A 22,634-nucleotide genomic window follows, 5' to 3' on the forward strand; every position below is an offset into this window, starting at 1 on the left:
ATGGCTGCTTCCGCAGCTACCTCAAGCGCTTTGGGCACGATACGGAGGACTGGTGCCCGGAGTGCGGCTCTGGCATAGTGGAGGACGCTCAGCACGTCCTCTTCGAGTGCCACCGGTTCGCATACGAGCGACAGGAGCTTGAAGCCATTGCAGGGTCTGCAATATGCGTCGACAACCTGGTGCCGCTGATGCTGGCAGACCAGAGGATCTGGGAAGCTGCCGCGGTGTTCGCCGCGAGCGTTATGAAAACGCTCAGGGCCATGGAGAGAAGGCGGAAGGAGCAAACGGAGTAGGTGTCTCCGCGCGGGCGAAGCAATGCCTTGCGGCAGTACCGCTAGTCGCACGACCCCTACCCCATCTGTCCCCCAACTGTTCCTATCATACTGTATTGTTCTTAGGTATAAGCACTATTGAGGAAGCCCTAAATGAATACAAAAAAAACCATTAAATGAATACAAAAAAAACCACAAATCTAATATACCCATTAACTCTTTTTTTGAGTACGGGTATAATAAAAGCACTACCTCTGAAAAAAAACAGATTTTAAAAAATTATTTTAAAAAAAACTAAACCATAAAAAAAACCATAGTTTGTTACAAAATTTTAAACCCCAAAATCTATAAGAAAAAGTCATGTTGGGCCACAGCCTAAATGTCGTGTTGACTAGTGTTATCGAAGGAAGAAACGAAGTAATTTTTTGACTGTAGTGCTAATGAAGTTAATTAGGTCTTAAATAGGTAAAATATGAAAAAACCGTGCGATCATGACATGAAGCAGATTTTTAAATCTGAATTTTTGCATTAATATATTGGTAAGTTAATGTTCTTTATTCTGTACTGTGTCAATAGTCTGCCTTATTCATAAGATTATTCATTAGAGCAGAAGATTTGAAAATATATCATGTTTACCTTGTCTTTTTTTTCGCCTGTTTTTAGATCCACTAGTTCAGTCTGTGCGAAAACCGTCATAATGTCAGCAATTCCACCATTAGATATCCAAATTTTTGAACCGTTTAGTATATAGTATTTTTGATCTTCACTTTTTACTGCACGGGATCGAATTGATCCAGCGTCTGAACCTGAAGATGGCTCCGTGAGTGCGAAGGCAGCGTAGACACATTCTGTGGATACTTTGGGCAAGTATTTTTCCTTTTGTTCAGGTGTTCCATACAAAAGTATTCCTTTGAATCCTATACTTTGGTGTGCGCCAATCGTTATTCCTAGTCCTAAGTCATTGGCACCAACTATTTCACAAAGTCTTCCATACTGTGTATTATTCAGACCCAATCCCCCAAAATTCGGAGGCTATGAAATAAAGGAAAAGAGCATTAATACGATTATTTTATACATATTTTTATACAACAAATTAAACACCTAAAATTTTTGAATATTTCTTAATCAAAGCTTTGAAAGCGTATAGATTTAATTACTTTGTAACGGTACAAAAATATTCACATTTGAAGGGTGCTTCGAATATCAAATTTTTGTCAGATGCGGATTTTTTTTCTCTATAATTCTCTATTTTTTATGGTAGGTATAAACTATGTAAGTTTGGCCACGTATTTGGTTGTCGTGCAATATGACATTAGACTTTGATAACTTTTCTACGAGGAGAGAGACAACACGACAAATTACACCACCCGACAGCATTTCACCGCTTCGAACCATACCAACTTTTTATACCCGTACTCAAAAAAGAGTTAAGGGGTATATTAGATTTGTGGTAAAAGTGGATGTGTGCAACGCAGAGAAGGAAACGTTTCCGACCCAATAAAGTATATATATTCTTGATCAGCATCAATAGCAGAGTCGATATAGCGATGTCCGTCGCCCCGCCCTCTTTCGCCCTCACAAAGGACGAAAATCTGTGGCAGGCACAATTTTTAAGATACGATAAAACTAAAACGCAGTATCAGGTTAAATTAGTTTTGAGTCGTTTTGGCCAAACGACTGCAAGTTGACCGTTTATCCATAGATTTTAATGAACAATACCTTAAACGACGCCTAATTAATGCGTCTATCTAAAACTAAAAACGTTGGCCTAGAATTATTTTTTTTAGACTTTTCCCAAGTTTTTAAAGTCAAAATTTCGAGAAAAAAAAAATACCGTAAAAAAATGATGAAATTTTAATTTGAAAGCTTTATATCGTCCAGGCGTTAAGCTGCAGATACAAAGTGTCTGGGTCCGATTTGTAGCTGCTTATGCAACCAGATATAAGATACTTAAGTTATGTGAAAAATAACACTACCCCTGAAAAAAACCATGAACAAAAATACCAGATTTTGAAAATTCTTTTAAAAAAATGACACCATAAAAAAAATAAAGTACTACAAAAATTTTTAAATCCCGAAATCTATCAGAAAAAGTCATTTTGTTACACAGCTTAAAGAAAAAGTTCAATTTTGTTGAGTAGTGCTATCAGTCGAAGAACCTATGCACTATTTGTGACAAAATTTTTCTAACAATCACAGTGTCTAAAAATGTTCCTTATGGCTTATATCCTTTTCCCAACACACAACTCACATCAACATTAAAGTTTGTAGTAGTTTATGACTGCTTCTAGAAAATACAACCAAAGGTTTAAGTAAAAATGTATATGTTATGTACCCGAAAACAACGAAGCGACTCTTTTAAAATGGAGGGTTTGCTTTTCTGTTGGTTAATCATTTCGAAAGAATCAATTCCTATGGAAAAGCGTATCGCCATAGCATTGTATACTTTGCAATATCCTGCATGAGCTTTGCAGAGCATTCATAAACGAATTCTCAGAGAAACACATGTCCATAAACTATCTCGCTTCCGAGTTTTTGTGCCTGCAAAATAAATTGTTATATGAATATATATATAATATTACAATGGTTGTGAACGTAATTCAGCACCAAAATATATTCTTGCACAATCCAATCATGTTGCTGCACATGGATGATGATAATGAGGCCAACATTGACGAGGAGAATTTATTGGAATGGATATGTGTTTTGAAAACATCACTAAATTCAATTAATAATTTATACACAAATACATATTCCATGTTTTTTGAGAAGCGGTTTGGGACTTTTTGGGAGAAAGATGTACGCGAAAAAAACGAGGCATTTTTTAAGGAAAGTTTTGTATAGCCAAAGATTTGTATACTTTTGAATCTTTTTCTGAGCACAGAATAGTCGGAAGTGAGTTGCACTTTTTCGTTGTGAATGTCAAATATTTATGGTTGCATTTGAACATTATCGAATAATTATCGCATAGAAACGTACGGGTTAGAAACAGCCCAGATGGATGATGGAATAAATGGAAAATTTTAGGAACGCCAAAACCTTACGGACCATCCCCGAAATGGATGGTCGCCTGTGGGAATAGGCTATTAGCCTTATTTTGGTGAGGTAAAATTTGGGTGCCATTAGAAATAGATTTATTAAATATATTAGGATATACGAAAATAAATTTTAATTATATGGATATAAACTTATAACATCAGCAAATTTGTTTATATTTTTTTCCCGCTCATAATAGTTTTGATTTGGGTGTTATGGGCAATTCGTTTTGAAATCGCGCGCTTATAAGAAAGTCGTAATATCTTGCGAGTTACACAGTTTTTTTTTGGTATTTTACTGTCAAATCGCGATTATCTATGGCCGGAGCATGACTGATAATAACAAAATTTTTTCAAAATCATAGTAAATTACTCATCTTTTCATTGATTTTCGTGGTCGTACAATTAGTTGTTTAATCAACTGTTATAATAAGGCTAAGGCTAAGCACCGGCCCATGGCAGCACAAAGAGTAGTGGAGCATATGTAATATCTCTTAATGTAACGTCTCTCTTTATCACCGTTTTGTTGGCCTTTGCTTATACTCTTGCTGCTGCTTTCCTCTTTCTCGGCATTCGTCAGCCACTGTGAAGGAGGCTCGTCAGAAAAGGAAAAAACACTTCGAAATCTATTATCGTCTAAAACAATCGTATCGTCGGTTGGCACAGTGACCTGACCGCAACATCATTACTTTTCTTTTTATAAAAACTCTTGTTCTCGCTTCAACACGGTCCACCACGGGTCCGCCTGTTGTTAATTTTTCCCCATAATCCTCCCACTCGCCTTGCATGGCAAATAAAATAAACATACTATAGTCGAACAAACTGTCTCGTGATTTCAATCAAATTATAATTTCGATCTAAATCTACGCTATTGAAACAGCTCAATAGCTCAACAGTGAGCATATCAAAATTTCATCAAGCCGACCAGGAGCAGCCCTTAATGGGTTATATTGTATCTGTGAATTTTGTAATGTAAGTATTTCAAAAGTCTATATGCCGTTCTATCTATCAAGGGTGCCACAGAAATCACTTCCGCTGGAATATCACCTCAAATCCATTCCGCGGTGCCACACACCAATTTTTCAGCGGAATCAAAATCGCTCACAATTTATCAAGTGATTTGGTTAAATACACCCTATAAAACACACCTAATAGAATTCGAATCTTATCAATTGGCGGTTAACCCTCATCCAAATAATTCAACATTATACATGTTAAGTTAATAAAATAAGCATTTTAGTAAATCACTCTTCAATCCGCTGACTGAATTTTCACTTAACAATTCTGCTCTCAATCCGCTGCAGACCGAGGTGGCCGCATTACAAAAAATAGCTCATTGTAGTAAAACTTCCTTTACGTCAAACGTGTGCATACTTTTTGTGCAAATTGTGAAAACATTTGTAGTCATTTGTAGTTTTACTAGGTGGCATCGCTTCAAAATGACAAAACAAAACTAACAAACCATTTCTACACATTTATGCCATTGAATTTATATCAAAAACCCCTGTTCGGCTAAGCACAGACCCATGGCAGCACAAATAGAAGCTAGCGATCATTATACCACTACCACTTGTAGCAGTGTGATATCACATGAATATGGAAACAAAATTTTGTTGCTCTAGCTCTTACAGTCTCTGAGATCTAGGCGCTCATCAAGACGGACAGATGGACGGACGGACCTATGGACAGACGGATATGGCTATATCGACTCGGCTATTGATGCTGATCAAGAATATATACAGGGGTGCCACAGAAATCACTAGTGAAATGGGAAACCGCGCAGAGGATTTCCGCTTCAAAATTTCCGCCGTGCCACAGAATTCCGAGCGGTTTCATTTTTCTTAGAATTGTCACAAACCAAATTCGAACTTAGGCTAGGGTTGACACCTTTCAAGATTCAATTCGAATAGGGTTCATTTTGCAGTTTTATTGATTTTATCATATCAAAACAATTGGTTTTTCTTTTTTCTTTTATTATATAAAATAATTTATTTTTCAAAGCTGTACTTTTAAAATTTCAAAGCAAAAAAAACATCCCATATCGTGCGAGTCTCAGATGCGCATCGGACTCGTTTTCACGTTCAGACGATACGTATGTGGTTTTTGTGATTGTCTTCTCAAACTACTGATAATTTAGTTGATTACAATTACCAATTTTTGGTATAATGATCGCTATGCTTCTATTTGCCACCTAGTAAAACTACAAATGACTACAAATGTTTTCACAATTTGCACAAAAAGTATGCACACGTTTGACGTAAAGGAAGTTTTACTACAATGAGCTATTTTTTGTAATGCGGCCACCTCGGTCTGCAACGGATTGAGAGCAGAATCGTTAAGTGAAAATTCAGTCAGCGGATTGAATAGTGATTTACTAAAATGCTTATTTTATTAACTTAACATGTATAATGTTGAATTATTTGGATGAGGGTTAACCACCAATTGATAAGATTCGAATCGTTTTAGTTGTGTTTTATGGGTATATTTAATCAGATCGCTGGAAAAATTGTGAGCGATTTTGATTCCGCTGAAAAATCGGTGTGGAAATCGGAATTGAGGTGATTTTCCAGCGGAAGTGATTTCTATGGCACCCCTGATATACTTTATAGGGTCGGAAACGTTTCGTTTTGTGCGTTGCACACATCAACTTTTACCAAAAATACAATATACCCCTTAACTCTTTTTTGAGTATGGGTATGAAAATGACCTTATGGGTGCAGTCAGAGCGAGAGCAGTTGAGCGTCCAGTTGAGCTGGGAGCAGCGCTGCGGAATTATCGATTTTTTTACTTTGCGGTTACAAGTTTGCTGGCTTGGTGGCTATGTGTGTTGTACAATATCAAAATGCTGTGTTCATAGCTTTTAAAAAGAGAAAGAAGAAAAAGTAAACAACTAAGAAAGTGTCAAGCATATTACATATATTTAAATAGACGTAAAATAATATGTGCAGCATTTTAACTGAAAACCGCAAAAAGTAAAACATTTGTTTAGTAACACTAATTTATCTATGTCTATCATGCTATCATTCTCTATGCAGCAAAATTTTCTGGGTCTAATAGCCTTTTCACACTGGGGACCATCCACCATCCATTTCTGGGATGGTCCGTAAGGTTTTGCCGTTCCGAAAACTTCCCAGTTATTCCACCATCCATCTGGGATGTTCCTAATTCTCACGTTTCAGTGCGGTATTTTTTCGATAATTGTCAAATGCAACAATAAATATTTGACATTCACAACAAAAAATCGGAATTCACTACGAAAATGTAAGCAATGACAGACAGGAAAATGGTAAAAAAACAACAAAAAAACATCTGATATGTCAAAATTGTCTCAGATACACAACTCTGTTTGTGGACTATCCTCTGGAATCCTCTCATTTATGAATGCTCTGCAAAACTCAAGCAGGATATTGCACACGCTATAGGCTGACAGCCTTCCGACTATTCTTTACTCAAAACAAATAGCCCAAAGTATACGGCTGTACATAACTTAGATTTAAAAACGCCTCGTTGTTTTTGGGTACATCTTTCTCCCAAAATGTCCCAAACCGCTTCTCAACACACATATAATTTATATTTTTATTTAAAACATTGATTGGATTTAGTATAAGCAGTCACAAATGACCACAACCTTCCGGGCTTCAGTGTTTTCAAAACAGATATCCATTCTATTATCTCCTCCTCGTCAAAGCTATTCTCATCATCATCGTCCATGTCCAACAACATGATTAGCTTGTGCAAGAATATGTTTTGCTGCTGAATCACATTCACGACCATTGAAATGTTATTTATATTCATTTTAATTAAAGTAAACAAATTTTCACCGCACGCAATTGTGAGCAACAGCTGTTTCTCATGGATGGTGGATGGTGGATTGTGTCAATGTGAATCGGTGTTTCACATCTTTGAAAAATTCCCATCGTTCCCCCAGGATGGACTCAGTGTGCAGAGAGTATAATGTCATAATACTATTAAATGATAGTCACGTATATTTGAATATTTCTTCGTCAAACCGAAGTATCGAATTTCAGGATTTTGTATAAATTGTATTTGTATATTTATTTTTCTTCGAAATTTAATGCGTTTTCGAATCGATATGTCAGGTATCGATATAAGCCAAAAGCAATCCATCATGTATGAAGTCAACGGAGCGTACTTTTTTTACACTCCATTTCTCAAAATTTGATCCATGAATTTTTTGACCAAAAACACTAATCATGTGAGTTCACCAGAACTATCTTAGGAAATCCATCACTGAGAGCAAGTTGTCATGGTAAACGCTCCTTATAATTACCAAGTTTCAAAATATATTACCACTTGTAGTGCGAATGCACCCAGTTCCCACAACGAGGAGAGGATTTTTTCGTCTATTTTTCCAGTCTCATCGCTTCTGGCAGCGTCATTAACTTCCTTAAATGAGTAAAATTATACTTAATGTTTAACATAAAAATTAATATACGTACAGAAAAAAATCGTTCAAAAGGGCCTATTAAACTGAAAGTTGATTCCTTTTGTTCCAGGCTTAGCACATCGGGATATGGAAACACTTGCTTGGAGACTAAAGACCGACGGAAAATATTAGCCATGAAAGATTCGTTCTCTTTTATAGAAGATTTTTTTGAATCATGTTTTTGGCTTAGTTTGGAGTCACCAACTGAAATCCGTCTAGAAACAATAAATATATAAAAATATAATATACATTTGTAAAAGCGCAAGTTTCTTATATATAATTATGTTTGCAAGCACGGGAATAGAAGCGGGAGTACCTCTTGGTACTTGGCCTCTTGGCCAATACAGCCTTCAAAACAATGTGAAGAAAAAAAAGGGTGACCACTACAGGAATATGGAGCTTGTAGTCAATAGCATTAAAGATAGCAAGGGTTTCTGGGAGTTTATCAGGAGGTTGAATGGGACCAACAAGAGAATGCAAATCAGGGTTGAGCCGAACAGCTTAGCGCAGCATTTTAAAAATCTACTCCTGCAGGACAGCCAAGCGATACAGCACTATTTTTCTTTGCCATACACCGTAAATATAGTGGGAAGTCAAAGCAGCAGAAAGCAGCAGAGCCAAAACTGTAAAGCCCCGGAATAGACCGTACACTAGCAGAATTCTTAAAAACGCACCAGAAAATTTTATTTATTGTCTAACGATTCAACACAATTTAGAATATCATCAGAGCATTATTTACCCGATACACGACAAAGGCAATGTCACAGATGCAGCGAACTATTGCGGATATCCTTTCTTACTTCGACTATGAAGGTGTTTGCATCAATAGTGCTTTCGCGGTTGAATGACTGGGTAGAAAAGTTTGGTGTGCTTAGCGAATACCAAGCTGGGTTTAAAAGAGGTTACAGCACAGTGGACAGCATTTTCGAGCTTGTGGCTGTACCAAAAGAGTACGGGAGGCGAAACCTGAAGATGTACACCTGCTTCATAGACTTTAAAGCGGCTTTCGATACCATCGACCGACATAGCTTATTTTTTTAAATTAGCATGCCCGGAGTATCAACAAAGATTTTGAATATACTAAAATGTCTCTAGCGATAACACGGCCGCGGCCTGGAACGGCAATAATCTTTCTGAATTGTTTTCATGCGACCTTGGAGCTAAGCAAGGATGTCTGTGTTTGGTTACGCAGCCACATAATCCGTAGATCATAGTCAGTGGTGCAGCAGAAGAGTAATTATCTATTATTGTTCGTCATTTATACTGCCCACCGATTAACTTTGTCAGCTACATACATATACATACATATGTACATATTCATGATCCTGCACGGCAGCAGCGTATGCAGCCGTTCTCTTTCGCCTCTTCATCTCGCGCCTTTCTTTCTTTCCTTTGCATTGCCATCTATCTCTCGCTCGTATTAGGGCACGGGCAATTCTTCCCGCCTGCCCCTGAAGTCAGTCTTGATCTTGCAATCACTTCTTGCACATCGTCTTGGAATCGAGCTATTAAATCCGACACCGTCTTGTACCGACCCCCGCGTCTAAGATCTGACCCCGTCTTTAATCCAGGTAACTCTCCAACCGACTCATCGTGCTCAAGTCATCAAACTTACTCGAACCTTTCGCTATCCCTTCGACTCTGTATCGCCTTATATACTGTTTACAACAATAAACCATATTTAATCTGAACAAACATCGTCTGGTTAATAAACATATCGCAAAACAACGCTACTGAAGAAGCTCATTAGCTCAACAGTCTCCTTAGCCCACTGTTATTTGCCCTGTGCGTGGACGACATTACGTCGGTCCTGACACGAGGAGTACATATAAGAACGGAGAACATCAAGGTACTTAAGTACGCAGACGACATGGTAATCATGGCAAAATCGCACACCATGCAAAATTATTGCCAAACTTTGGGCCTAAGAAACATTGGCAAAAAAACAAGAGTTATGGTGATAAAAGATGGCAGAAGCTGCACGGCACAGAACGAAGACTGGACACTTAATGAAAACATACTGGAAATGGTCCGTGAGTTTAAGTACCTTGGAGTTACGCCAACTCAAAATTTGAGCTTTGAGAAGCATGTGCAAAACAAGCTAGCAGATGGAAATGTGGCTTAAATTGCACATGGAAACAGCTGCTTGGCAAAAGTAACGTTCCTCCGAGCACAAAATACAAAATATACATGGCGACAGCACAACCCATAACGGGCTATGCAGCGGAGGTATGGGGATACAAGCGCTATTATTTTATATAAAAAAAATATTCAGACTCCCACAAAACGCGCCGACGTACGCAATCGATCTGGAAACTTGTCTCTCTGCAGTATTTATATATACGCTGCAAAAACATTTCATCTATGCATCCAAAGTGATGGATATGCATGACGATCGACTCCTAAAAAAGGTATTTAACAAACAACAACACCGATTTCATCGCTAGGTAGGAAGCGATAGCAAACGCTGCCCAAACGATTCCCAAAACCCTGCATTGTGGAGAATTTGGCATGACCAGATCATTAGAGCCACAGACGTGACGGTAGACAAGCGTGGACAGAACGAGCTAGTGGAAGAAGCGCATCACGGCCTTTAGCCTTTATAATCTTGAAGAGTACCACCATTTTTATAGATAGCATAGATGCGAACTCATCTCACTCATTTTCAGAGCACGCACGAAAACGCTACCACTTAATGCGTCTCCATATGGAAGTCTCACTGCAGCAGGGGAACCAATATGCACGAACCGGAGGATACAATGCACTTTCTGGCGACATGTCCTATCCTAAAGGATATTAGAGTAAAATATTGTGGAAATAAATCGCTAACAGTCCAGGGCTTGACTGCCCTGCTCAACGGAACGGGCTGCCACGAACTGGCACATTTTTTCAAGGAAATTTTGCTTTACAGATAGAATATATTGAGAGAGCGGCTTGGAAGTCGACAACAGTAGGCGAAAATTTTAGAAATAAAATTAAGTAAGGTAAGAATACTAATAGGGCGAATGGCATCCAAGCCACGCCAAAAAATTTAATTTAATCTATTTTATAAATTTGTAGAAAAAAAAGCTGCGTGTAAGCGGCTATCTCCGCAAGGCGTGCATCAATTTGCATGATTTTTTTAATTTATTTGATAGTCATAGAATGTGGCCTCGTTTGCACAAACAAATTTGTACTTTTCTATAAACAGGTTTCACAAAAATTAAAAATTAACCAAAAAATTACATATTTGGTCTAAAAATGTGTGATTGAACGCCTATTTCATTTCATTTTGGGGCATTCTGTAACACAGAACATTCTATGATAGATTTTGTTTTTTATAAATTTTTGTGTAATAAATTTTTTTCTGAAAAAATTACAATTTGTGTAATTATATTTGTTGCTTTTGAAAATGTGTGCGTTTTAAACCAACCAGTGTGGTTTTTAAAGTTAAATGTTTTTAAAGTAGTGGTTTAAATTTGTAGCATCCCGTATTATCGCATGGTTAACTGTATGTAGCGTGCTCACGAATACAAACCAACGGCAAAACAAACAATATTGTTTATCACAAAGCATTGCAATAAATAAAATATGTTATTACATCAAAATTATCATGGTTTAATTTCGATGAATTCCTAAAAATTCAATTCGTAAGCAGCGAAGCGAGCGGGTCTGCTAGTAATTTATATTTATCTTAATACACATTAAATAAAGAACACACTACTGCTACTACTAAAGTACGGGTATTGCGGTAAAGTAAAACCCCAAAAATTAATAAACTAGGGGCAAGACCCGCGCAATAGCTTATCTCGATGCGCCAAACCCCACAACCCACACAACAATTCTTCTGAGCTTTGCGCCTTTTTAACATAATTTCGCGTTGATATTGCAATGGATGCCATTGATACTGTTAACCGTGTAATGTTATGAGAAGTAGTATTTATAAGTACAGCAGTGACCTTTCGCTCGATATTTTATATTCTTGTCCTCTTCCTCTAACACCTGTAACGAACCTTGGGAACCATGAACCGGTACATTCCTTAGTTCATACTATACACCACTTCCCTAACATAAGAGCAATTGTATTTCTAGCATAAGTCCCTACCAGAAGACTCTCCAGCAGCAACTCCACAAATTTTTTGCGTAACATCGACACAAACCTCCTATCCCATTCATTATTTCCCAATAAATATAAGAAAGCAGAAAACTCTCGATACCCCAACTCCATGCGATCCACAACCAGATATAAGATACTTAAGTTATGTGAAAAATAAAAGCACTACCTCTGAAAAAAAACATTAAAAAACACCAGATTTTAAAAAATTCTTTAAAAAAAACCATAATTCGTTAAACATTTTTAAACCCCGAAATCTATAAGAAAAAGTCATTTTGTGCCACAGCCTAATTCTCGTGTTGATGAGTGTTATCAATCATCAATTGCGGACTCAGGTGTCACATGTACGATGCCGACTGCCAGCTGCTTGAAAAGCCCAAGCTCTTCCGAAGAAAGGGCAGTCCATCAGCCAGCGGTCAATAAAACTACACTCAATCAAGGTAGTCGATCAGCCCACAGTCCCTCATTTCCGCCAACTCATCTCTATCCGCATTTCGTTCAAACGGCCAAACCTCACTTAAAGTTCCCAGCGAATCTACAAATTTCTTGTAGAAGAATCCAGGACGGATTGAGCCACCCCCCTCACGACCACCTCTTCTTCTTTTTCTTTCTAAATCACTTATTCTTCCGCTAACTTGCTTAAATTCCTCAAATCCAGTCGGTAAACAGTTTTATTGTATTGGATACATTCATAATCTGATAATTAACGTCTCGTTTTCATACAAAAAGGTAAGAATTAAAAAAAAAATTAATTATAAATTCAGTAATATTGACAGTAATAATGATAACATTAGTTTTGGCGTTTTTAGCCCCAAACTTATAATAAATAAATTCTCTATAAACAGTTTTATAAAGAATTTCTGAAAGCGCGCTTCAAGACGAAAGATGAAGTTGACCCAAAGGACCATTAAAGCAAGATCGTATTCATTAACGTTTTAGCATAGAAAGATGGTTGAAAACAGCGTAAAATATTAACTCCATTGTACTCCATATTATCCAGTCGGTAAGTACCGTTAGAACCGGCATTACCGGTCGTCGTTTCAAAAAAAACGAGAAGGAACGTGTGAGTCGTTTCTGGGGACGCGACTGTACTTACACCCGTACTCAGTCAGTATATGCATTTTGAGCTTGATTTTTAGAATTTTAGAATTAAAAAAAAAAATTTTACATTTTACATTTTTTTGCTACATCTGTTATCTACATTTACATCTAAAATGTATATTCTACATCTAACATGTAGATTGTACATGTACCATTTAGATTCTACATCTCCTCCGCTAGGGGTTGTTCGCGCACTGAACGTGGCAGAGTGTGCGAGCGAGAAAAAAAATGAGTATGGGTCTCTGGCTGAAGTAGGCGGTGGAGCAACTGAAAATTAATTTCTTCATTCTGGCTATAATTATGGTCTGATTCCGATTCGACAATCTGGTAGATATGGGCATTCTCTACGATACTACGTTCTTAGTTTTCTCGTATCTTTAAAATTGTGCCTGCCACAGATTTTCGTTCTTTGTGTTGGCGGAAGGGGGCGGGGCGAAATTGAAATACACTTGTAGCAGTGTGATATCACATGAGTCTGGAAACCAAATTTGGTTGCCCTAGCTCTTATAGTCTCTGAGATCTAGGCGTTCATCAAGACGGACAGACGGACGGACGGACATGGCTATATCGACTCGGCTATTGATGCTGATAAAGAATATATATTCTTTATGGGGTCGGAAACGTTTCCTTCTCTACGTTACACACATCCACTTTTACCACAAATCTAATATACCCCTTAACTCTTTTTTGAGTACGGGTATAAAAATACCTTTGCCATTAAAAATTAGCTAGTAATGGCTCCAAGGGGCCAAACGTTACGGTCACTCTGGTTCCTTATCCACCAGTTTTGTCATAAGTCGGCTGCCCCAGGCGGCAAAGGCACACACCTGCAGTTGGTCAAACCGCACAAGCCCGAGTCAATGGCGTGTGCGTGGCATTCTGAATGTGGCGCGTTCCACTGGCGAGGCAAGATTTCGTCGATGTTTAGCTAAATTAAGCGCATGACTTTCTGGTGCTTTATACCCGTACTCGGGTATATTAAGGGGTATATTCGAAGTGGATGTGTATGACGCGGAGAAGGAAACATTTTCGACCCCATAAAGTATATATATTCTTGATCAGCATCAATAGCCAAGTTGATATAGCCATGTCTGTCTGTCCCTCCTGATGAGTGCCTAGATAGCCTATAAAAGCTGGAGCAACCAAATGTTGTCTGCAGACTCATGTGATATCACACTATATTTCAAAATTTGTCCCGCCCCTTTCCCCGCAAACAAAGGACGAATGTCCTTTGCCCAATCTGCGTTAGATCGGATCATTTTTATAGCCAGAATGAAGCTATTCATTTGCTGCGGCTACCCCACCTCCTTCTAGCGCTGCAGCCGCTACTCAAACTGTTTCTCTCTCACACACGGATAGGTAAACACGATCACGCTTTAGAGGAAAACATCATACCGTCTAATGACCGTCTTTCCGCAAGCCCTTATATTCTAGGACGATTCTGCTCATTGGTCAAGAATATTTTTTATAACTTTGTTAATCAATTGTGTAATGATTTATTTAAAAAGTTGGCTTTTGTAGACGGTGAGTTCTTTTAGGTAAAATAATATTTAGCAACGGTGGGAATTAGGACATTGGACTGGCCGGGAAATGGTCCTGATCTCAATCCGATCAAGAACTTTTAGCACATCATAAACGTTTTTATATGAAAGCGCACAAAATTGTATCTGAATTCAAAAAATAATAATAATCTAGTAGATATCAAGCTTTCTAAAACACACTGGATTTTAAAAAAATATTACTCTAGTTCATTATATACTCTGCAATATACATAGAATCAAACGTTATACAATAATAGTTTTATTTCCTGAGTAGAGTAGAGTAAATTTGTCTGTACAAATATAAGAGTGAATGCAAAAGTTTAAATTTATTGATTTAAGGATTTTTTTGAAAACAATGACATTGGGGCTTAAACATTTTTTCTGTATTTCGCTGGCATTTTATATTGTTAGCTTAATTTAACAATCTTTTTTTCTTTTTTTTCCATTACTGTATATTTTGTTACACGAGAACACACTCATCTGCAGTACTGGGGTTGGTTTCGCTCGGCTAGCTTTACGCCATAAGCCGAAAGTGACGACAGCGAGTCGAGTGACGAAAACACCCAAGCCGAAGACTCTGGGTGTTCTCGACACTGGCACATCTATATACTGTATGGTTTACAGATTTTGACTCTCTAGAGATTTCATTTTTCATCCGCAAAGGACAAACTTGTTTTCACTGAAAAATGTGTGAAAATTAATGCACAATATTATTTGGACGAAGTTCAGCCTCCACAATGTTTGGCAAATAATCATATTGCCTCCAACAAACTCTGCTCCTACTCACAAAGCAAAAATTGTTCAGAAGCGATGCAAGGAGAAAATACCATGTTTTTATCCTGTGGAGGAATGGCCTCCAACTTCTCCGGATCTGTTGTTCGGAGCAGCCGCTGGCAAGAAGCTCTTTGCCCTAGCTTTCGCTCTTAAAACTCATGCACGCTCGCTCTTATCAGCAAACGCTCGCTTACTAATCGTAGATCATGCTTTGCGATCTGAGCAGAGACCGAATGCTCTTGAGAGCGGGAGAGTCGAAAACTTGAGAGCAAACGGAACGGATTAGTATTGTCGAACGAATCTTGCATAATATTATATGTTCAATAATTATTCGCCACGAACACATGGCTTGAATTTGTCGCGATCGTAATTGTCGAAGAATAAAGCCAAGTTTTTAAGATTAACGAATTCGCGTTCTCACTGATTTGTGGAATATATTCAAGCAGTCGGAAAAGCCCGACGGCTGGGGACAAATTCTGGAAAGATTAAATGATCTAAGCAACATGGAAACATGGAAAAATTTAATTTAAAATTGGTGAAAATTTGGGACGAAATACGCGATGACCTATGCCATTTCCAACTCGTTTAAGGCTGGTAGATGTATTAAAAGGGGAGAGACTCGAACTCAATAACTAATAACTAAACAAAATAATCCAAAAATTATATAAAACGAGAAGGAACGTGTGAGTCGCTTCTGGGGACGCGACTCTACTTAAACCAGTACTCAGTCAGTATATACATATTTGAGCTTATGATTTTTTAGAATTTTAAAATTAAAAAAAATAATTTATTTTTGCTTCATCTGTTATCTACATCTACAATGTATATTCTACATGTAACATGTAGATTGTACATGTACCGTTTAGGTTCTACATCTCCTCCGCTAGGGGTTGCTCGCGAACTGAACGAGGCAGAGTGTGCGAGCGAGAAAGAGACTCAGTAGCGTCAGCAGCGCTGGAGAAGGAGGGGGAACCAGCAAAAACCAAATTTGGTTGCCCTAGCTCTTATAGTCTCTGAGATCTAGGCGCTCAACAAGACGGACAGACAGACAGACGGACAGACAGACAGATAGACGGACAGACAGACATGGCTATATCGATTCGGCTATTGATGCTGATCAAGAATATATATACTTTATGGGGTCGGAAACGTTTCCTTTGCGTTGCACACATCCACTTTTACCAAAAATATATATTGAATAATTTTGAATAAAATAAATGTACACATCTAGTAAAAAAAATTTTCCAGAGCTTTAGCGAATCTAATTTTCAAGATAGTTTTAGTTTAGGAGATATGAGAAGAGATATCATCCTTTATTTTTATTTATTGTATTTATTTCCCACCCCCACCCACTCTGCCCAATCCTCATTTATGTTGCGGCAGGTCAGCTCAGGTCGCTACATCAGCCCTCAAAACAAAACGAAAAACCGAAATTCAGTTCAAGCGGAAAAAAATTGTAGATCCCACACACAAGCATTGTACATATGTGTGAATACATGGCACACACACATTTACGTAACCTGGAAACGAAACTCAAAACGGTTTCGGAAAATAAGAATTGATAAATAATTTGCTTTCGCTTCCCGACATGACTCATACATGCCGAACGGCCCAGCTCCCGACCAGAATGTCTCAGCCTCACAGAGCCGAAGGCCCTGGGAGCTGGGACAGAAAACTCAGCTGCGACACGTTCGTTGTATGAACTGGCACATCTATATACTGTATGGTTAGTGGTTTTAGATTGTATACATTTTACAGAACAACGACCAATTACCAAGCTATTTATACCAGTAAGCATCCGGATGCAGATAGCAAAAGCATACTAGTACCTGTACTCACTTATGGGATCGAGACATTTAGAAACTGTGGCTACGCAAACAGGCAAAAGTTGATCGTGTGCTTTAACAATATAGCTAGATACATATTTGGATTAAGGCGCAACGACAGAATCTCTGCATTCTCATATAAAATTTTTGACATGACTCTATTCAAATGGATTGACTATAAGATTCTTAAGTTCCTACATGAAATAATCCTCACCAGACAACCCGAATATCTTTATAAAAAACTTAGATTTAGCGATTCCGCAACAGTATTATCACCATACGATATAGAACACTAAATTCTGATAGAATTTTCTTTGTGAATGTTATTCGCATATGGAATCAACTTCCATATCACATGAAAACAATACGAAACGTTTAACAATTCAAAACATAGTTAGGAGCCCACCTTACACTAGACTAAGATTTAAAAATCAAGTTCAATTTAAAACAAAACGAGAAGGAACGTGTGAGTCGCTTCTAAAGACGCGACTCTACTTATACCCGTACTCAGTCAGTATTTACATTTTTGAGCATATGATTTTCAGAATTTAGAATTAAAAAAAAAAATTTTACATATTACATTTTTTTGCTACATCTGTTATCTACATCTACATCTACAATGTATATTTTACATCTAACATGTAGATTATAGATGTACTATTCATATTCTACATCTTTTCCGCTAGGGGTTGCTCACGCACTGAACGCGGCAGAGTGTGCGAGCGAGAAGGAAAATGAGTTTCGTTGTCGTTTTGGGAGGGGGGGCAGGGGAAGCAACTGAAAATTAATTTCGCCATTCTGGCTATAATTATGATCCGATCTAATTCAGATTCAGCAGTCTGGTAGATATGGGCATTCTCTACGATACTGCGTTTTTAGTTTTATCGTATCTTTAAAATTGTGCCTGCCACAGATTTTCGTCCTTTGTGGGGGCGGAAGGGGGCGGGGCGAAATTCTGAAATACACTTGTAGCAGTGGGATATCACATGAGTCTGGAAACCAAATTTGGTTGCCCTAGCTCTTATAGTTTCTGAGATCTAGGCGCTCATCGAGACAGACAGACAGACAGACAGACAGACAGATAGACGGACAGACAGACATGGCTATATCGACTCGGCTATTGATGCTGATCAAGAATATATATACTTTATGGGGTCGGAAACGTTTCCTTCTCTGCGTTACACACATCCACTTTTACCACAAATCTAATATACCCCTTAACTCTTTTTTGAGTACGGGTATAAAAACGAACGTTATCATAAGAAAAACAAACCAACCTACATATGGGCTAATCCGAAAATTTGTAAACCAAAGGCAGAAATTTAAAGTTGTCCAAAATCCAAATGTTTGTTAATGGAATAATAGGATACATATTCAAGCTTCAAAAGATATGAGCAATATGGTTTTACGGTGGTTTGTTGATTATTGGCTGAGTATAACCTACACGTACCTCTTGCTTTCAAGTATTCTTGTAAAAAAAGGATATTTTCCATGGGAACCCGACTCTACTTATACCCGTACACAGTCAGTATATACATTTTTGAGCATATGATTTTTTAGAATTTTAGAATTAAAAAAAAGAATTTTACATTTTAAATTTGTTTGCTACATCTGCTATCTACATCTACATCTAAAATGTATATTCTACATCTAACATGTAGATTGTACATGTACCATTTAGATTCTACATCTCCTCCGCTAGGGGTTGCTAGCGCACTGAACGCGGCAGAGTGTGCGAGCGAGAAGGAAAATGAGTTGCGTTGTCGTCGGCAGGAGGGGGCAGGGGAAGCAACTGAAAATTAATTTCTTCATTCTGGCTATAATTATGATCCGATCTAATTCAGATTCGGCAATCTGGTAGATATGGGCATTCTCTACGATACTGCGCTTTTATACCCGTACTCAAAAAAGAGTTAAGGGGTATATTAGATTTGTGGTAAAAGTGGATGTGTGTAACGCAGAGAAGGAAACGTTTCAGACCCCATAAAGTATATATATTCTTGATAAGCATCAATAGCCGAGTCGATAGAGCCATGTCTGTCTGTCCGTCTTGTGTGACGCCTGGATCTAAGAGACTATAAAAGCTAGAGGAACCAAATTTTGTTTCCAGACTCATGTGATATACCACTGCTACAAGTGTATTTCAAAATTTCGCCCCGCCCCCTTCCGCCCACTAAAGGACGAAAATCTGTGGCATCCACAATTTTAAAGATACGATAAAACTAAAAACGCAGAGACTGCCGAATCTGAATCAGATCGGATTATAATTATAGCCAGAATGAAGAAATTAATTTTCAGTTGCTTCCCCTGCCCCCTCCCGCAAACGAAAACGCAACTCATATTCCTTCTCGCTCGCACACTCTGCCGCGTTCAGTGCGCGAGCAACCCCTCGAGGCGGAGATGTAGAATCTAAATGGAACATGTACATTGTACAATCTACATGTTAGATGTAGAATATACATTGTAGAAGTAGATGTAGATATCAGATGTAGCAATAAAACGTAAAAATATTTTTTTTTTCTAAAATTCTAAAAAATCATAAGATCAAAAATGTATATACTGACTGAGTACGGGTATAAGTAGAGTCGCGTCCCCAGAAGCGACTCACACGTTCCTTCTCGTTTTATTTTAATACAATGAATTTGAACAATTTTGTTTTCCAAACAAGCTTTATAAACAGAGTTTTTTATGCACTTTAATCTAATGAAAACAAAAAACCTTTATTACACATTATTTTGAAAAATACTAATGGCAAAGTGTGTAACGTCCGTAACGGCATGAACACTCAAAAATTGTATTTTAATATTATTAGGTGAAAGTAGGTGTTTATAATGGATTTTCACCTGCTGAATAGGAATCTGGGCTTCAAATTCGTCTAGGTTGCCGAGAATCCGAAAAACGTAACCTCACAGTAACAAAAAAAGTGTGTTTATTTTAAAGTAAGATTAAAAGAACGGGCCAAGAACTACATTTCGTAAAAATTTCATGAAAATATACCAATGTGAACGCCAGCTGTGTCAATTTGAACAAGTAAATTTGCGTACTAATGTAACGTCCGTAACGCAGGATTAGCCCATATGTAACCTTTAATTAATGTCATATTAAAAATTAATTTAGCTCTTAGTTTCATACCAAACTAATGTGACACTATTGCGTAGTGCTCTTATTACACTAGTCAACACGACAATTAGGCTGTGGCCCAAAATGACTTTTTCATATAGATTTCGGAGTTTACTAATTTTTAACGAATTATGGTTTTTTTATGGTTTAGTTTATTTTTAAAGAATTTTAAAAAATCTTTTAATGTTTTTTTTTCAGAGGTAGTGCTTTTATTTTTCACATAACTTAAGTATCTTATATCTGGTTGCATAGAACATGAAAAGCTGACAAACGCAGCTATAAATCGGACCCAGACACTTTGTAGCTGTAGCTTTCCAGCTAACGTCTGGAAAATATTAAGCTTTCAAATTCAAATTTCATAATTTTTTTGCGGTATTGTTTCACGAAATTTTGACTTTAAAAACTCGGGAAAAGTTTTCGATAGACGCATTAATTAGGCGTCGTTTAAGGTATTGTTCATTAAAATCTATGGATAAACGGTCAACTTGCAGCCGTTTGACCAAAACGACTCAAAGCTTACACGTTCAGGTACGAAAAATTCAACCCCTTTTCGTTTGCTTTGTTTCCTATTGGCAGTTGGGCTCGCAACCTTCTAGAGTTGGGTTTATCATGAGTGAGTGAACAAAAATGAGCAAATTAAAATTTGAATTTGAAAGCTCAATATCTTCCAGGCGTTAAGCTGCAGATACAAAGTGTTTGGGTCCGATTTATAGCTGTATTTGTCAGCTTTTCGGAACTGCAAAGTTCTATGCAACCAGATATAAGATACTTAAGTTATGTGAAAAATAGAAGCACTACCTCTGAAAAAAACAATGAAAAAATTAACAGATTTTAAAAATTCTTTAAAAAAAAATTACACCATAAAGGTTTGTCTCCAGCACCGCAAAAAATTGCGGCAAGGAATTTGCTAGTTATTCCGTGAGGTTGTGGAACATAGCTAAAACAGGGTTGATGAATCAGCTGTGTTTTGTAAACAGAGGCAACTGTAAAATTCTGCTAAATTTAAAAAAGAAAAAAAATGGACTCTGATGATGAAGTGATTGTGTTGGTGGCGGCATATATTGTTGCAATACAAAAAAGAATAATTTTCATCTTTTTTTTATACCCGTACTCAAAAAAGAGTTAAGGGGTATATTAGATTTGTGGTAAAAGTGGATGTGTGTAACGCAGAGAAGGAAACGTTTCCGACCCCATAAAGTATATATATTCTTGATCAGCATCAATAGCCGAGTCGATATAGCTATGTCTGTCTGTCCGTCTGTCTGTCTGTCTGTCTGTCTGTCTGTCTGTCTGTCTGTCTCGATGAGCGCCTAGATCTGAGAGACTATAAGAGCTAGCGAAACCAAATTTGGTTTCCAGACTTATGTGATATCACACTGCTACAAGTGTATTTCAGAATTTCGCCCCGCCCCCTTCCGCCCACACAAAGAACGAAAATCTGTGGCAGGCACATTTTTAAAGATACGATAAAACTAAAAACGCAGTATCGTATGGAATGCCCATATCTACGAGATTGCCGAATCTGAATTAGATCGGATTATAATTATAGCCGGAATGAAGAAATTAATTTTCAGTTGCTTCCCCTCCCCCTCCCGCCGACGACAACGCAACTCATTTTCCTTCTCGCTCGCACACTCTGCCGCGTTCAGTGCGCGAGCAACCCTTAGCGGAGGAGATGTAGAATCTAAATGGTACATGTATAATCTCCATGTTAGATGTAGAATAAACATAATATATGTAGATGTAGATAACAGATGTAGCAAAATGTAAAATGTAAAATTTTTTTTTTTAATTCTAAAATTCTAAAAAATCATAAGCTCAAAAATGTATGTACTGACTGAGTACGGGTATAAGTAGAGTCGCGTCCCCAGAAGCGACTCGCACGTTCCTTCTCGTCTTTTTTTTTGGTTTTGCGGACAGTTTTTGCCTACATCTTGCACCATTCACTTCAGGAATAATGGTTGAACATATATTCCTGAGCTGGGTGTCAGCCCACATCTCAGTCCACATACGGTCCCGATAGGCAACTATCGATATAAATCTGGGGATTCCGCTCGTGCTGCTGGATACATACTCCAGGAAAACGTAAGCGAAAAATTCCTGGAACAGTTTTTTTTATATGGAGTTTGACAGGAATTTTTCGATTCCGCGGTGCTGGATACTATGCTTAATAAAAAATAAAGTACTAAAAAAATTTGTAAATCTATCAGAAAAAGTCATTTTGGTCCACAGCCTAAAGAAAAAGTTCAATTTTGTTGAGTAGTGTTATAAGCCCCTTGCTTGTAGCACTAGGAAATACAATAAACAAACAATACGACCGAAGCTACCGAATCCGGACTTTGAACCCAAAAATTATCATATTGAGAATACCATTAAACACCACCAAAATTGGGCTCAGATATATATTCTAATAAATATAATACAT

At 37.6% G+C, this 22,634-nt stretch overlaps 1 protein-coding gene across 2 annotated transcripts in view; it reads right to left on the reverse strand.

The window, feature by feature from the left end:
* LOC111079195 (very long-chain specific acyl-CoA dehydrogenase, mitochondrial) overlaps window positions 1–22,634 on the reverse strand; it is a 66,554-nt gene that overhangs the window by 43,728 nt on the left and 192 nt on the right. Inside the window, exons 2-4 of one of the 2 annotated variants that reach the window (XM_041596022.1) lie at window positions 7,768–7,969; window positions 7,619–7,714; window positions 909–1,304 (exon numbers count right to left, since the gene is read on the reverse strand). In XM_041596022.1, coding sequence (XP_041451956.1) covers window positions 909–1,304; window positions 7,619–7,714; window positions 7,768–7,969 — 694 coding nt within the window. The remainder of the gene's footprint in view (window positions 1–908; window positions 1,305–7,618; window positions 7,715–7,767; window positions 7,970–22,634) is intronic. The other variant, XM_041596027.1, reaches the window with a different exon arrangement.

The sequence above is a fragment of the Drosophila obscura genome, unplaced genomic scaffold (genome assembly GCF_018151105.1).
Source record: "Drosophila obscura isolate BZ-5 IFL unplaced genomic scaffold, ASM1815110v1 contig_139, whole genome shotgun sequence".
NCBI lineage: Eukaryota > Metazoa > Arthropoda > Insecta > Diptera > Drosophilidae > Drosophila > Drosophila obscura.